At 56.1% G+C, this 16,734-nt stretch overlaps 1 protein-coding gene across 1 annotated transcript; it reads left to right on the forward strand.

Annotated features, from left to right (window-relative positions):
- The first annotated feature begins 2,534 nt into the window (after positions 1 to 2,534).
- On the forward strand, positions 2,535 to 8,848 carry LOC311514295 (folate receptor alpha-like). The gene is made up of 5 exons (XM_084616776.1): positions 2,535 to 2,572; positions 2,971 to 3,112; positions 5,615 to 5,803; positions 6,588 to 6,723; positions 8,371 to 8,848. Exons 2-5 carry the CDS (start codon positions 2,975 to 2,977, stop codon positions 8,640 to 8,642), a joined length of 735 nt encoding a protein of 244 aa, XP_084472902.1. The 5' UTR covers positions 2,535 to 2,572; positions 2,971 to 2,974; the 3' UTR covers positions 8,643 to 8,848.
- The last annotated feature ends 7,886 nt before the right edge of the window (positions 8,849 to 16,734 follow it).

Here is a 16,734-nt window from a genome sequence, read left to right on the forward strand (position 1 = left end):
GGAGTGTGGGGGAGTCCAGGCCCTGCACCCCTCTTCCTCCTGGCTCTGGTGACAGGCTCTCAGGTCCATCCCCAGGGCACATTCCCAGGTCAACACTCCCCCCTCCCTGCTGCGTCACATCGTCACATCCTCTATTCCAGCTTTTGTCTGCCATGAGCTGGGCAGCTGAAGCTCCCTGCTCCCCCAGAAGGACGTGACTGAGGGGTCCTGGGTGTACCCACAAGCTCTGTTTTGGACTGTGTTCCTGTTGTCCAATAAACCTTCTGTTTTACTGGCTGGCTAAGAGTCTCAGTGAATCCCAGGAAGAGGGGTGCAGGGCCTGGACTCCCCTCCACTCCGTGACAGAGGCCCCAGCTGATTAGACAGCTGATCTTGGCATTCTCTGGCTCCTTTCTCTGGGGCAATTTGCAGAGCAAAGAAAGAAGCCTGCTCCAAAGAACGCCCAGCAGGTGGGACTGATGTTCTCATCCTCGGCCAGGGCTTGGGCGGACATCTGATCTTTGCGATCAAATCCTTGATTGTCTTCTTAACATGGGACTCAGCTGCCCCCCAGCAAACACACAGAGCTCTTTGGCTCTTACGAAAACTGCTACTTTACAGGTAACGAGCTCCGGTGACCATTAAGCCTCATTAACCCGGTTGCGTGGAGGGGTTAGCAGCTGTGGTTAAAGGACTCGGCTATTAAAGCTGACTCCAGAGGCCTGGCTGCTGTGGTGAGCACTTGCTTGAAGCAGCTGGGATGGGCTTTTTCCCAGCAAGGTAGGAGCAGTTCATGGTTTTCTGTTGTGATGGGGGCTGGTGGGTGTCTCAGGCCTAGTGTTTGGGTGTCAATGTGATCAGCTTTGTAACTGCTGTTTGCTTCTAGAGGGGGCTGCATTGCTTCCAAAAAACACTAGGCTGTGATCTGTGTCTCCTTGTTCCTGGGCTGGGCGCACAGGTGGTGCTTTGGGGGCGATGGGCTGCTGTAAAAGCTGCAATATAGAATCATAGAATCATAGAATATCGGGGTTGGAAGGGACCCCAGAAGGTCATCTAGTCCAACCCCCTGCTCAAAGCAGGACCAATTCCCAGTTAAATCATCCCAGCCAGGGCTTTGTCAAGCCTGACCTTAAAAACCTCTAAGGAAGGAGATTCTACCACCTCCCTAGGTAACGCATTCCAGTGTTTCACCACCCTCTTAGTGAAAAAGTTTTTCCTAATATCCAATCTAAACCTCCCCCACTGCAATAGTGGAACCGTAGCCAGTAAACCACAGATATACCAGATGGCAGAGGAAACCACTTGGCCCAATGGAGTGGGGGAGAGGAGACCCCCACAAGAGGGGAGGTGGGAGGATAAGTGATGCCCAAATAGAAATTGGAAGCTAGCGCAAGGCCTTGTATGGACTAAAGTCTGTAAAAGCCCCATGTCAGGGGCTGGAGTCCAATAGGACCTGAACTGAACAGCAATAACTGACTGTTAAGTCTCCCATGACCCGCTGTTAGTGGGCTGGGAGTCTGCTCTGGCAGCCTGTGATCCTGGCAGCCCAAGGTTGTGGCAGTGTGTAACTGACCAGCCTGGTTGCCCTGTCCCAGGGGCCTGAAGTCACCAGACAGGGCGAGCTGCAGGGCCGTGGGCTAGCTTCCTCCACCTCTCTGGAAGAACACTGAGCAAACAAGGGGGAAGAAATACAACCTAATAGGTCTAATCTTATCCTAGGCTTCATGCCTGGAAGCCTGCTTGTGGGGCTAGTGGTGTTGGCTGGCCAGGGTCCAGCTCGGTGGTCATTGCTGTGACTCTCTGGATGAGGCACCCAGTAGCCAGTCTCTGGTTCTGGATCATTGGCTAATACAAAGGGAGTGGCCTGAATGCACCCATGGGTGGCTATAGGGTGGGGGGGAGCTCAGAGCTAGGGTGGAAACCAGCACCTGCTGAGCAGAGACATGGGGCGCTTGGCTCTGAGCCCCTTGCAAGGCAAAGCAGTCAAGCTGGGGGCAGGGTTTGGAGAAGTGCCCGCCCCACTGGGCTTTAGGTGGGATGTTTAGAGGGTAAAAGCTCCTGTGGAGCAGGAGGCTTTGTGGCTTTTCTCTCCCCCTCTCTCCTGCAGGGGCAGCAGGTTTGTAGAAATGTTGGCAGTGCCCAGAAAGCCCAGAGTTCCCCCTGAACTGCCTAAGGCTCTGGGAGGGAGTTTGGGTGGGGAGAGGAGGTCTGGGGTGCAGGCCCTGGGCAGGGGATTGGGGTGCAGGCTCTGGGGTGGTGTTTCTGTGCTGGGTGCAGGTTTGAGGGTGGGGGTGCAGGAGGGGGTGAGGGGTGCAGGCTCTGGGCTAGGACAAGGGGTGGGGGTGTAGAGGGAGTTTGGGGGGTGGGAGAGGGTGTGGGGGTGCAGTGGTTACCTGAGCCTCCTAGGCAGGGCAGGCTGGGGGGGTCTCAACAAGCTGTTGCCCCCAGGCACTGCCCCTGCAGCTTCCTATTGGCCACAGGCGCGCTTGGGGTGGGAGCAGCATGTGTAGACTTTCTCCTCGCCCGCCCCAGCCAGCAGACACATGGCATGAGCAGGCAGGAAGTTGCTCGGCTCTCGGCTGCGCTGCCGGTGGTGTGTGGGGGCCCCAGGCTGTTTGAAATCGCCCGTGGGATGCATGGTGGGGAGCACCCGGGGTGGAAGGTGGGACTGAGGGAGAGACCCGGAGTCAGGCCCCAGGCCAGGAATATTCCTGGTGCCCAGGCACACTGGGCCCATAGAACTCTCCACCCATGTGCCCAGATGGGATGTTTGCGGGGGCGGGGGGGAAGCTGCCAGTGAAGCAGGAGGCTTTGTGGCCGCTCTCTCATGGGTCTCTGCAGAGCACCTGTCTCCATAGCAGGCAGCACAGATGCTCTTGCCTGGGGATCCCCTCTGGGCGCTCGGAGCCATGCACCCAAGTGGCGCCCAGTCTCATCTGGACAGCTGCACTAACATGTCTTCTCTTCCACCCTCCCTTACTCTGGTCCCAGGGAGATGGCAGCCCGGTGGGCCGTGCTGGGGCTGTTGGCTGCCTGCCTGGACAGTGCTGCGAAGGAATCGGTGCTGAACGTGTGCATGGATGCCAAGCACCACAAAACCCAGCCAGGGCCAGAGGGGGTGCTGCATGGCCAGGTAGGGTCTTGTCCTATTGACACAGGTCAGTCCATCCCTGACCTCTTGGAGCTCTAGGTGAGGGGTAACTGGGTCCCCTGGACCTGCCATCCATTCCAGTGCAGGCTTGTTCCTTACGCTGGGCTCTTGGGGGAGGCGTGGGCGTGGAGGACTGTGGTGCAGGAAGCTGGAGGTGTTCATGACACCAAGAACTGTGTGGTTTCTCTCAGCCCTAGGAGGCTGCGGCAGGCAGGGCCATGGTGCCAACATCCTTGGGCTGGCAATGAGACCCAGCTCTCTGGCAGCAGCCACGCAAGCCATGCAAACTGGGCGGCTACTTTTCCCTTTAAAGAGGCCTGTCCCTTGCTGTTGCCCTAGGGAAGGCCTCAGACAGAGGCAGAGGGCTGGGGAGCCAGGACTCCTGCCTTGCAATTCCAGCTCTGCCACTGATTCTGTGGGCAAACTTGGATATGTCCCTGTTAATTTCACTAGAATAAACTGACCCAAGTGTTGAAGGTGTTAACCTGACCCTGTCACTGTATAGGTCACTGCTTGATATTATGGGTTGGGGTACTGAGTACAAAGACCTCAGCCCACTTAGGACCATGGCGACAGCCACACTTATGAATAGCTATCTCTCTTTACTGAAGATGGGAGAGGAAAGAGGGCTGACACCTTTCTAGTGTCTGGTAACTGAGGCCTTGCCCCTTCTCTGCGCTCCCTCTTCTCTTCCCCTCCCCCCCCCCCCGCCCTTGCCAAGTCAGAAAACCCCAGACATCAGGGCTTGTCTGGGTGCCATTTGACACACAAGCCGAAAGCCGGCCTATCTGGGTGAAAACTGGATGGGTGGCAAACCTCACTCAATACTGTGTTTCAAATTAGGCTGTAACTTTGACGAAACTCTTTGTTCCTATTCCCGTTCCCTTTTGCTGCAGAGTTTGTAGAAGGCAGGCCTGCTGATTGGGGGATGGGGGCAATTGTCCAGGGTCCTGGGTGACTTTAAAGGACCCAGGGACCCCCAGCAGCACAGTGGAGTGAGGGCAGCCTTCCTGCCTGGCCTTGCTCCATGCCATTCCTGGAAGCGGCCATCCCGTCTCTGCAGTCCCTTGGCAGGAGGTCTCTGGGCACTGCCCCTGCCCTGAGCACTGATTCCACAGCTCCCATTGGCTGGGAACTGCACAAAGACCCCCTGGGCCCCCCCTCACCTAGGAGCTGCTGCCAGAGGGGTGTGCTGGTCACTTTCAGGGGCCACCCGAGGGAAGAGTTAGCCTTGACCCCTCTCCTGCACTCCCTCAGTGTCCCCTGTCTTTCTCTCCCGCCCCACCTGGCAGCTAGGAGATGGTGCTAACAGTCTTGTGGGGAAAAGAGGCATTAATAGAAATCTGTAGCTGTGAAGTCTGAGCCCCCTTCCTAGAAGACAAAACCAGACCAACACATACAGGGGCAGAGAAACGGGAGAAGATCAGCTATGCAGCCAATCCTCTCTGCAACCTCCCTGTTGGAGAAACTGCTCCAAAACCTGGCAAATCTGCATCCCCACTGGGTGCTGCCTTTCTGGTCACAGGCTCCCAGGAGTGCTGCAGGATACAGTCTTGGTGGGGAAAAGCCAGACCCTTAAACAGAAGGCACAAGGGAGGGAGCGAGAGGAAAGCGGACTGAAGGTGGGGGAGGAATATGACATACTAGGGATTGGAGCCGGTGACGGCAGGAACCAAAGTCTCTCATCACATTCATGGCTTCAGCTCAGTCCTGACCACTGAAGGTGGCCATGTCAGGTGGGTTTTGCTGCCTTGCCCAGGCTGGTAAGAAGATTTTTGGGAACTGGGACAAGGAAGGTGTCCTAGTGGATTGCAGGAGAAGGTTGGGGAGGCAGCCATGTCCCTCCTTTGTTCCCCCATCTCCCAGCCAGCAGTCAGTCTGATCTTCCTCCCAAAGTCCTGAGGTGTCTTGTTTTTGTTCTTTTTAACCTCCCCCCCACAAAAAAAGAGGGCGGGGGCAGAACAGCCCATCCCATTTCGCTCACCAGTTACACATGTTCCCAACAAACACATTTAGTTCAGGTTTCTAGTCCCACATTCATTAACTTGAGGATCACGTTGAAGTGGTGCCTTGTAACTAGGAGGCTTTTTCATTTGGACAAATTCAGTTGGTCTCCTCTTTGTGCCTTTCCCCCATCCCCACTTACCCAGTGTCCCCCCCCCAGAGGGGATCACAATTGGGGTAGATCTGGAGGCCCTAATAACACCATATAACAGCTCAGTGGCTGCCCCTCCTGCCCCAGTCTGTAGCTTCCCCACTTCATGGCATTTTGTCGACTTAAAGATCTCCAAGCACTCGGCAAAATAGCATCCCTGCCCTTCCGTCCCCGGTCCTTGGCCGTGGCCCTGGCAGTGGTCTGATGCAGGAGCAGTCCCGCCGGGCAGCACTGGAGGCTGGTGATGCTGCTGCATCCACGGCATCCTGTCTGCCCCCCGGGCGAGCGGCCAGAGTCCCCTGCGCACCCGTCCCTTGCTGTGTTCCCAGTGTGCCCCGTGGAAAGACAACGCCTGCTGCACGGCCGAGACCAGCACGGGGGCTCACCAGGACCAGTCCTACCTGTACAGCTTCAACTGGGCCCACTGCAGGGTGATGCCAGACAAGTGCAAGTGGCACTTCATCCAGGACACGTGTCTGTACGAGTGCTCGCCCAACCTGGGGCCCTGGATCCACCAGGTCAGGGGGCGCTGGGCTGGGCGCTGCGGGCGGGAGAGCAGGCTGGCTTGGTGCATGTGCTCACGGCTCCCTCTAGTGGCGGGTCCAAATAGTGAGGAGTGAACTAGCACCATGCAGAGTGGCTCCTCCAGCTTGAGCGGTCGGGGGCTCGTGCTTTCTGTGCCGAAGGCCCCAGGTGCCATTCTCCACTGTCAGCTGGTGTCCCCGTGTCCCCCCAGGGCCCACTGCATGTGGGCAGGACAATCCCCTCAAAGCGTCCTGAGATCGGGAGGCTGCACTGAACGGCTCCTTTAGCTTCCCTCCCCGGGCGGTGCCCCGTGGGTCCTGCCATCCCCCCTGCTGTTTAGGACCCCAGAGAACCTGGCTCCAATGCTCAGCTTGGCTGGGTTTCTCGGTGGGACTGACGCTGCCTCTGTCCCGGGGTGAGGTGGGTTCGTGCAGTGTGTTTGCTGGGGAGGCAACAGGTAAGATGGCAGATGCTGCTCCTGGCTAGGGCTCTGCAATAAATCCAGGATCCCTTCCCTGGACGCCTGGGTGGCCTGCCTGGGATGCGGTTGAGCTGTAGATGCTGCCACACAGGTGTGCGGGGAGGCTGCTGTGAGGCTCTCCCATCCTCTGGGGCCTGGGCCTGGTTCTGCTGGGACACACACTGGCTCTGTTCAGTGGTGCTAGATCAGGGGGTGGGGGAGAGAATGTGTCTCACCCTTGCTCCCTGGGGCGACTGATGTTGCCTGCAGGGGGCCCAGAGCTGCCCCCTGATGCTCACAAGCCTGTGTCCTGGCAGGCGGATACCAGCTGGCGCCGGGAGAGGATCCTCAACGTCCCGCTGTGCAAGGAGGACTGCGAGCAGTGGTGGGAGGACTGCAAGGACGCCGTCACCTGCAAAGAGAACTGGCACAAGGGCTGGAACTGGACTTCGGGTCAGTGAGCGGCCGAGAACAAACTCTGCCTGCTGCAGGGGGGAGCTGGACTGCTGTACCCTGAGTGGGGCAGGGTCACACCTTGCTTATGGGTTTGCAGCTGTCTTAGAGGCCCAAGGGATGGAGGAGGGGCTCCCACCTCTCCCTGCCCCCTGATGGCAGCAGCCCTCAGACTAGCTCCAGACCCTGGGTGGGGGGCATGCGAGAGGAGCACCCTGGGAGTGAGGGCTGAGGCTGTAGTCTCCTCTGGTCTCAGTGCAGTCCCTGGCTTGGTTTGGACTAGGCAGGTGGATGGTCCCCTGGACTGAACTTGGTGTCCAGTGACCCTGGGGCAGCTTCAACTGTGGAGATGGTGCCCACGCTGGAGCAGGAGCCGGGAAACCTGCCTCCTGTGTGAGCAGAACTGCCTAGCAGGTGGCCATGGGGCTCTGGGGTCTTCCTTCCCATGGCGACTGGGCGTGTGGTGCCCCTCTACAGAGTTGTGGCCATACCTGGTTCTGCTTGCCAGTATCCCCTGCCTCCAAAGGGGGTTAGGGGCCTGGTCCTGGAGGAAGGAACAGCTGTGGAATCCTAGGGGCAGAGCCGGAGGGTGTAAAATGGGGCTCCCCAGTCAGGAACACACAGAAAAGGAGCTGGCAGGAGACCTGGATGCCGAGATGTGGGCTGTGAATGCCCCTGTACTTCCAGTGGGTGGAGGAGTGAATGGGGCTCAGAGTTGAGGCTGGAGTAGTGGCTGGCAGATAATGCACAGAGGAAGGATGACCCAGTGCTTGGAGCCTGGGACTTGAGACCTGCTTCAATTCCCTGCTAGTGACTGTAGGGGGTGGCCACTGTCTCACCACACTCCCAGCTCTTTCAATGTTCAGGAGGCCAAATAAGCAAACCAAGCCAAATATATTGTCGCAACCAATCCTGCACCTTGGCAGGGGGTCAGAGTAGGTAACCCTAGTGGTTCCCTCCTAAAGACCTCTGGTGCAATACAAACCCATTCCTACCTGCTCCTGCCAAGGGAGAGGAGTGTGTCTCACATGGCTAAGACCCAACCCACCAGTTTGTAACTGTTGCTTGGTGTCCCTGTATGCTGTGTTCTGTACCAGTACTGGGACCTAGACTGGATAGACTTTTGCCTTTGACAAGCTCTTAGCTAGTGCCAAGGCTGAAGGCAGTTTCCCAAAGTGTTGATCTTGTATTGGCTAGCACTGCTCTTCCATAGTGTGACCTTAATTCAGTCTCTGCCTCAGTTTCCCACCTGTGGAGAAGAGCACAGCCTTACCTTGGGGGCTCATGAGGATAAATGCACAACAGACCCTGGGGTGATGGAGGGCCTAGAAGGATCAAGGTGCATTGGCAGAGCTGTGGGGGGTGGGAAACCCCAGCTGGGCTAGTGGGTTCCTCATTCTTACTAGCCTCCATCTGGCTCTCCAGGCTGCCAGTCAGGGATCAATCCAGGAAGTGAGTGACATGGCTACAAGCCCTTGAACTTCACCTCACAGGGAAGGACAGTTTCTCCCACAAGCCAGCTGGGCTGTTGCCAGATCAGCCAGTAGCCTGGGATGGGCAGATGCCTAGCAGCCAGAGATGGGGAAGGCATCATAGATGGTGTCAAGCCACAGCTTGCTCACTGCTGCCCTCTCCCTCCCCTTCCAGGGACCAACCAGTGCCCCCGCAGCTCCACATGCCAGCCATTCAAGTACGTCTTCCCCCGGCCAGCGGACCTGTGCGAGAAGATCTGGTCCAACTCGTACAAATACACCCTGGAGCACCGGGGCGGCGGGCGCTGCATCCAGATGTGGTTCGACCCTGCCCAGGGGAACCCCAACTTGGCCGTGGCCAAGTACTACGCCCAGAACAGGGGAGATGCCTCTCCTGCACCATGGGCTGTCCTGCTCCTGCCTCCTGCTCTCCTGTCCCTGCTCTGAGCAGCCAGGAGCCTCTGGCAGCCCCACTGGCTTATACAGGAAACATTTTTGCTCGGGGGCATGGGGTGTTTGCCCTGCTTTGGGCTCTGGCCAGCAGAGTCGGGATGCGGTCTGGTTACTGCTAACTGCAGGTGGAAACTGTCTGGAACTGAGACCTTCCCAGCTTATGTAGAAGATTTGGGCAAAATAAACTATCCCAGCCTTGCTCTGCGCCTGGTTCCTCCTTCATAGAAACATCCTTCTGCTCAGTCCCCAGGGCTGCAAAGCTACAAGGGGGGCCCAGCCAGAGGCTCCTTGGGGCTCTCAGGTTGCCTGGCAGGTGGGTACCTTTGTCCTAAACTGAGGTGGGAGCTGGGCTTGGGCAGAGTATGATCAGTGAGTGTAGGCCTGGCTCCAACCCCTGCTCATCCCCCTGGGGGGCTTTGGGTGCTTTGACTACAGGGGGGCTGCAGAGCAGGGTCTGGGCAATGCAGACAGCGGCAGCATCCTCTCCTGCCTGGTGCTAGGAACCCCCTGTCCCTGGCTCCCCTCACTCGTGCATCCCCATCCCCTGAGCTCCTGCCACATGAGGCAGCTACAACGCTACACCCCCAAACTGGACATTGGCAAGGGACAGGTCCCGTCTCTGAATGCCGGCTGCGCTGTGTTCAGGAGTCCCATCCAGTGCCTTAGGATGAGTAACAGACCAGCTCCAACCTTGTCTGGTGAGGGCACAGCTTGTTCTTCATCCGCACGGGGATGAAAGCAAACCGTGGGGCATGGGAAGGTCAGAAGGGCTGGCTCTCCCCCATGGCGGGGCAGCAGGGTGTCTCTGATCAGAGAGCTTCACCCCCCCCCCCCCCCGCAAACCCTTTCCATCCCAAGCAGTGTCAAGACAGATCTTGGCAAAACTTCATGGTGGCAGATGTCCTGCCCAGCCCTGGAGCCCATGTAGGGACCCTCTGGGAAGAGGCAGGGCCTAGTCCAATGCCAGCCACATGACTACAGCTTTCCCTGGTCCTGCAGGATGCTCTCAGGGTTTATCTTCACCTGGAGCAGCACAACCCCCCCCCCCCCCCCACACACACACACAGGTGCAGCTGTGGGGCTTTAGGGAAGCCACTACCCCCCTCCCCCCCCACAGCTGGGAGAGCTTCTCCTGTCAGCATCACTAATCCCCCTCCCCCAGAGCCAGTGGCTATGTTGACCTAGCATGGTCTATGCCCAGGGCTATGGTTGGCCTGGCTACAGCACCCAGGGGTGTGGGTGGAGCAGTGTAGCTATTGCATGGGGCAGTAGGGTGGACCCGGTGTCAGTATGCCCCGGTCTCAGCTGGTCTGGGCAATGGCTGGGGCCTGGGTACAAAGAACCTGGTTTCCTGCTGCTAGAATTCCCAGGAGGCCTGGTTAGCGCGGGCTGAGGGCCCTGGGGAAGGAAGAGAAGTAACTGAAAGTGTGGGGAGATGGGGAGCTGCTGGCAGGGAGGAGCACAGAGCTCTGTGGAGACTCCCTGGGGCAGGGCTGTGGAACGACCCGCTGGCACCAGGCCCAGCAATGCTACTGTCTGCGGCTGTTTGAGCGCTGGGTGGGGCCTCCTGTGGCCAGTCACCAGGCTCTGACACTGGACCCAACCCTGGGGGCCTGGGTGCTTCCAAGCCCCCTGGCTCCAGGGGTTGCTATGAGTTCTGGCTGCTCTGGCATGTGCCCGGGCTGCAGGTTCCCCATCTAATGCCCCTTCTTGGGCAGCAGGCCTAGGAGGTCCCACTCCCTAGACCCTACTCTGTCCTTAGTGCCCCTTCTTCCAAATCTGCCCATGTGCCAGTTACAACAAGCAGCCCGTGGGCTCTGCAAGGGGCCTTTGCTCTCAGGCCTTGTCCACACAGTTGTTCAGGAGCAGCCCTGCCCAACAGCTCCCTGGGTAGCTGAGCACAGGAGGGTTACAGATCTATGAGAAAACAGACACTGGAATGCAAGTGTGTAGCCCTGGTGTCCCCCCCCGCGCTCGCTCTCTGGCTTGTGTTTGAGCTGCGTCTGGGCTCAGGCTGGATCAAGACTCCTGCGTGTTCGCGCTGCCGGACAAAGTCTGACTGGAAATAAGGTGTCAGTGTTTAACTATGAGAGTAATTAACTCTTAGAACCACTCTCCAATGTGAACGGGGGATTCTCCCTCCTCGGTGCTGTTTTAAATCCTGACGGGCTGGTTTCCTACGAGCTCTGGTTTCGCTCAGACAGGAATTACTCCAGGACGTGCCCTGGCTGGCGTTAGGCAGGGGATTAGACAAGCTGGTCACAGTGGGCGTCTATCGATCCCCTAGAGAGGTCGGCTCCTGCGTACTGACCCCTTTGCTCAGCACAAGCCATGTGCTAGGCTCTCCCTGTATGTTCCACAGCCCTCACCCCATCCCTCTGGGCCTGGCATCCTGCTTCTGGCCCAGCTGCCCTCACTCACCCCCGGGGGCCTTGGTATATTGTTCAAATCGACCACCCTGCCCCGTGCAACTTCCATGGGGACTCGTCACCAGCTACCAGAGCTGCCTGGCTTCCACAGTGAGCAGGGCCAGGTGGAGATGGGTGTGGGGCGGGCATCCCTTGCTCCAGCTCTGGCTCTCTTCATTGCGAGGCTCCTTTCCTGCCTCGTCCCCAGCCCTGGCTGTGCTGGGTAAATGGAGCAGGTCCCACCATGCTGCTGAGGCCCCTGACCTGTCCCCACCCTGCAGGAGAGCTCAGCCCCACCCCACCTCCCCTGAGCAGACCATCTGGTGCTGCCCAGATTCTCCTGAGGGCCAAGAGGTGGCGCTGTGTCCACGTGCGTCCCCTCGGCCATGGACCCAGAGCATCCCGAAGGCACCAGCCCAAGTAAGGCATGCAAGAGGCTTGCAGGCTGGGCAAGTCATCCCAGAGTAATGGTGCCCTCAGTGGCGTGGGGGTGAGCGTGCCCCAGATCCTGGGCTGTGCCCTTCTCAGGCTCCTTATGCCATGCAGCGGGAGGAGCTTGGATCAGGCCCAAGAGGATGGGCCCAGCGAGAAGGGCCGAGGGTGCGCCAAGCAGGGCCAGGGAACAGCCTGCGCCATCCGTGCAGTGGGGCCTGCAGGCTTAATCTCTTTGCTCGCTCAGCTAATTCTCCAGCCGGCTGAGGGAGGGTGAGCGGACGCCCCAGGCACCAGGAGGAGGGTCTGGGTCAGGGGTGCCCTGTGCAGCGGGGAGCAAAGATCCGCCCCCGTCCACTCCGCGGAGCCGGCTGCATCAGTGAGTCTCCACTCCTAATCCGGGTCATGCCACCCCGTCAACGTCTGCAGTGAGCAGCAGTGGGTGTCACCGGGCATACCCCGTGCAGACAGCCAAGGTCCCTGTTGTAATTGGCCAGGGCTGTCACCAGTCCGTGGCCCAAGCAACGGGGCCTTTGTCCCCTCCCTTGAGAGACCCTTCTACAGCTGCACCCATCTGACTGCCAGGAAGTTTCCCCAGCTAGTCCAAGCCTCTGTTCCACGTCTTCACTCCATCCCAAAGCTCCTCATCACCCCCCCCCCACCCACATACACATCCTGCACCTCCCTAACTAATTCCTCCTCTTGGTGTGTCGCATGGGCTGGGTTCTCCTGGCTCTTCGCCCAGCCGTTATCAACCTTTTTTCATTGCGGACCCCTGCAAAATTTTGAATGGGGGTGCAGACCCCTTCAGAAATCTTAGCTCTAGGCTGCAGACCCCCAGGGGTCTCCTGCTGGCCACCGATTGAAACCACTGCCTTCACCACCTCACAGCCCAGCGAGGCATGGGTGGCTCGCTTCACCGTCACCGTGGCAAACTCCCAAAGGCGCGTGGGCTCCTTGCAGAGCCATCCTGGACTGATCTCTGGCTGGGTCCGAAAGCTGATCTTGCTGGCAGGTCAGTTTATGTCCATCAGCGGCAATCTGGTTGTTCCACCAAAGCGTTTGGTGACCACGTGCTCGCCAGCCATGTAGTGGCCTTAGGATCCGCTGGTCTTCCAGCCTGACAAGGTGTCCCTAGCAAGAGAGCTGCCGAAACCGCCAAGGGAGGCGGTTGCAGAGTTTGCGTCGAATAGACTCATTTCTGGTCTTGTCCGGCCACCTGACATGGAGAAGCTGCCAAAGACGGCGAGATTCAGGCCGTCCGCCCGGTGCTCTTCAGCCTTCCTGGGCACCCACAGGTCACTGGTTGGCGCTTCTGAGTTCCCCTCAGTCACGCTCTCCAGCCCCGCTGTTTCCGTGTGTTGCTCCTCTCTGAGCTGCCGGAGCTTCCCTGGGGCTGCCCCAGGAGCGTCGATAACAGCAGGACACAAGCTTTTATGGCTTCGTTGAACGGCCCGACGACATTCTTTGACGAGATCGCAGATCGGGGCGAGGAAGGGAACTGAGCTCATGTGACAGATGGAGGGAGTGTCTGCACTACGGGGCGTAGCTAGATCACCATATCTGTGCCGGGAGAACCCTGCAGTATCACTGCAGCCCACCCCCACGGAAGGGTTTTCCCAGCACTGTGGGAACACTCCCTCCCTCGACAGTGCGTTCCTCCATCGCCCCAGCTGTGCCTTGCCCGGGAGTGAGGTTGGCCTAGTTCCACTGGCCAGGGGAGGAACTTACTGCTATCGGCCTAACCGTAAAGTGGAGACCAGGCCTTAGACTGCCGGGGGGCATTTGACTTAACACCACAGGAGAGCCTAGATTTTGACATTGAGTGCTGTATAAAAGCAATGCAGCACCCCCGGGTAAGGCAAGCAAGAGAGCCTGGCAATGGAGCTTGTTAGGTGCTGTACAACTCCCAGAGGCCGTGCTGATGGGCAGGGCGTGAATGGCCCGGACAGAACAGTGTCTCAACCACAAGTTACAGGGCATGAGGCAGAAATCACTGGGTGAGGTTCTCTGGCCTGCGTGATGCAGGAGATCAGAGTGGATAATCACAATGGTCCCTGGTGACTGTAAAACCCATGAATCTATAAGATTAAGACTGCCTCCAATTTGTCAACAAATGGACTTAAATTTATGAGCTTCTCCATGGTTTATGAGGCACAGAGTCTCTTCCACCCTTTTGCAGCTATTTTAATTCTAGTTGTATTCCTGCAGCACCTCCAAACCCCAGCCACAGACCAGACCACTCTGCCAGGTGCTGTAGAGACACAGAAAAACAAAGGTGGTCTCTGGCCAGAGGTGACAGTCTAAGGATAAGACAAGAAGTGCCCCAGACAGATTGACAGGGAGCACAAGGGAACAATGAGATACCACCGTACAGTGCGGTGATTGTGACATTCCCCTCTGGTCTTATCTGGACCGGTGATCTGCTAGGTCACTCCAATCCTCGACTCTGGGAGCCAGCCTTGCCCTGCTCTGCTGTGAGAACCCCCACTCCTGGGCTGTTCTCACACAGCCTCTGGCATGTAAGCTGCTCCCAGCTACCTGCAACCGAATGACACTAGCCAATGTCTCCAGTCCCAGACACAACCCTAGGAACCTCCGTCTTGCAGTGTCCAGTTATGCCCGTTGGACGCGGCAAGCTTATATGAGTTTATCAGTTTAACAAAGAAATTGATACATACCAGGCTTGTTATCCCAAGGGGAGCCTCTGACACGTTTCAAACCAAGCGCACTGCTTCAGGTAGAAGAAACAAACAGATTTATTAACTATGAAGATGAATTTTAAGTGATTATAAGTCAAAACACAACAAGTCAGATTTGATCAAATGAAATAAAAGCAAAACGCATTCTAAGCTGATCTTAACACTTTCAATGTCCTTACGAACTTAGATGCTTCTCACCACAGGCTGGCTGGTTGCTCTTCAGCCAGGCTCTCCCCTTTGATCAGCGCTTCAGTGGCTTGGTGGTGGTGTCTGTAGATGGAGGTGGAAGAAAGAGAGAGCATGGCAAACATCTCCTCCTTTTATCATGTCCTTTCCACCCCCTTGGCTTTGCTCCCTCCCCCACTTGAGTGTCAGGTGAGCATTAGTCTCTCCAGGCAAGATTAAGCAATTCCCCTGGTGTGGCCTCATGCAGGTGAGTCATTGTATTGTAGCTCCTTGCTGGACAATGGGGTTGATGGGTTATTTGACATCCCGCTGTGGCATTGGTTACTTTCCTTGCTGTTGCCTCTGGGGAGCTAATATCTGGTTGATTCCCCAAGTTACAGGATGTTTTAGTGACCACCATACAACACAATTCTCATAACTTCATATGCATTAGTGATATACATATATGGATAGAGAAATGACTTTCAGCAGATCTTAGACTTTCCTCTGATACCTTACAAGGCATGTGTGATAAATGAAGGGGGGGGGGAGGGGTAGTTCCCTTTTATGGACAGCCAGCCAGTTAGCTGTAAAATCCCTCTTGGTAGCTGTTCTCTGCTTGCTTTGCCTGTAAAGGATTAAAAAGTCCCCCAGGTGAAGAAAAGGAAGTGGACACCTGACCAAAAGAGCCAATGGGAAGGCTAGAACGTTTTAAAATTGGGAAAGAAACTTTCCCTTTGTCTGTTGTTCTCTGGAGAAGGAGACACAGAGCAGCAATGCTATAAGCAGGAATGCTGTGTAAAGTTTGAACCAGGTATGAACATTCACTTTCCATACCTTGAAGGAATCACTGGGACAGGGAGGTAACCCCCAGGTGCTTTTGTTTGCTTGTAATTTTTAAGCTGGTCCCCAAGAAAGCTATTCTTGGTACTTAATTTTTGGAATTGCTCTTTTAAAATCTAGCAAAAGCCTAAGTTCCAGATGTTTTTTCTTCCTTTTTGTTCTTAATAAAATTTACCTTTTTTAAAAACAGGATTGGATTTTTGGTGTCCTAAGAGGTTTGTGCAAATGCTGTTTAATTAGCTGGTGGAGACAGCTAATTTCCTTTGTTTTCTTTCTCAGCTCTTCCTCGGGGGGAGGGGGAGAGAGGGGTGAAAGGACTTGAGGGTACCCCACAGGGAGGAATTCCCAAGTGCTCCTTCCTAGGTGCAAAGGGTTTTTTTGGATTTGGATGCGTTTACTAAGCCAAGGTCAGAGAAAAGCTGTAACCTTGGGAGTGTAATACAAGCCTGGAGTGGCCAGTATTAATTTTTAAAATCTTTGCGGGCCCCCACCTTCTGCACTCGGAGTGCCAGAGTGGGGATTCAGCCTTGACAGCATGCTGTATATGTAAGATCCCGATGATATGAAAATGAGGAATATGGGGGGTTACAGTATGCTCCCCCAGGACATAGAATGTCACAGTGATTCCAAAATCAAAGTCTTCACGGAAACATTTCTCCTCCTTCTGAGCTCGCTGGTGTGTAGGGTCACTCTGGAAATGTACACACTAGTTTGTTATTGTAGGGTCTTGTGGAAGTTTGGGGGCTTCACCTCAGTGGTTTGTTATGGTAGGGTTGGTTGCGGCCTGTGTGCACTAGTTTGTTTTTGTACGGCTGGCCTGGGGTTGCATAGAATCATAGGACCCGAGGGGATCTCGAGAGATCATCTGGTCCAGGCCCCTGTACTCCTGGCAGGGGACTGGTTTGTTATCGTAGAGTCACGCTAGGGCTGAGCACACTGGTTGTTATTGTACAGTCAGTCTGGTCCTGTGCACACTAGTTTGTTTTTGTAGGGTTGCTCTTGATAAGCACTGGGCTGCACATACTGGTGTGTTATTGTAGGGTCACTCTGGGCCAAATATTGTAGGGTTTCCTGGCATGAGCACTGGGCTGTGGTGACACAGAGGCCCCTTGTTCTTTGCAAACAACTCCCGCCTCAGACCTGACAAACTCAGTGCACCAAACACACATCTTGCAGGAAATTTACCCAGAAAGAGTAACATGTAAGGCAGGGGTCGGCAACCTTTCAGAAGTGGTGTGCCGAGTCTTCATTTATTCACTCTAATTTAAGGTTTTGCATGCCAGTCATACGTTTTAACGTTTTTAGAAGGTCTCTTTCTATAAGTCTCTAATATATAACTAAACTATTGTTGTATGTAAAGTAAATAAGGGTTTCAAAATGTTTAAGAAGCTTCATTTAAAATTAAATTAAAATGCAGAGCCCCCCGGACTGGTGGCCAGGACCCGGGCAGTGTGAGTGCCACTGAAAATCAGCTTGTATGCCATGCGTGCCATAGGTTGCCTACCCCTTATGTAACGTATCTAGAGAAAGCTCCTG

This window comes from Lepidochelys olivacea (assembly GCF_965140295.1).
Source record: "Lepidochelys olivacea isolate rLepOli2 genome assembly, chromosome: 1".
NCBI lineage: Eukaryota > Metazoa > Chordata > Testudines > Cheloniidae > Lepidochelys > Lepidochelys olivacea.

Excerpts from the sequence above, each read along its gene's own strand:
- LOC311514295 (XM_084616776.1), top strand. The coding sequence starts at position 2,975 with ATGGCAGCCCGGTGGGCCGTGCTGGGGCTGTTGGCTGCCTGCCTGGAC. Across the intron at positions 3,113-5,614 it reads AGGGGGTGCTGCATGGCCAG|TGTGCCCCGTGGAAAGACAA; the intron begins GTAGGGTCTTGT and ends CTGTGTTCCCAG. Across the intron at positions 6,724-8,370 it reads GGGCTGGAACTGGACTTCGG|GGACCAACCAGTGCCCCCGC; the intron begins GTCAGTGAGCGG and ends CTCCCCTTCCAG.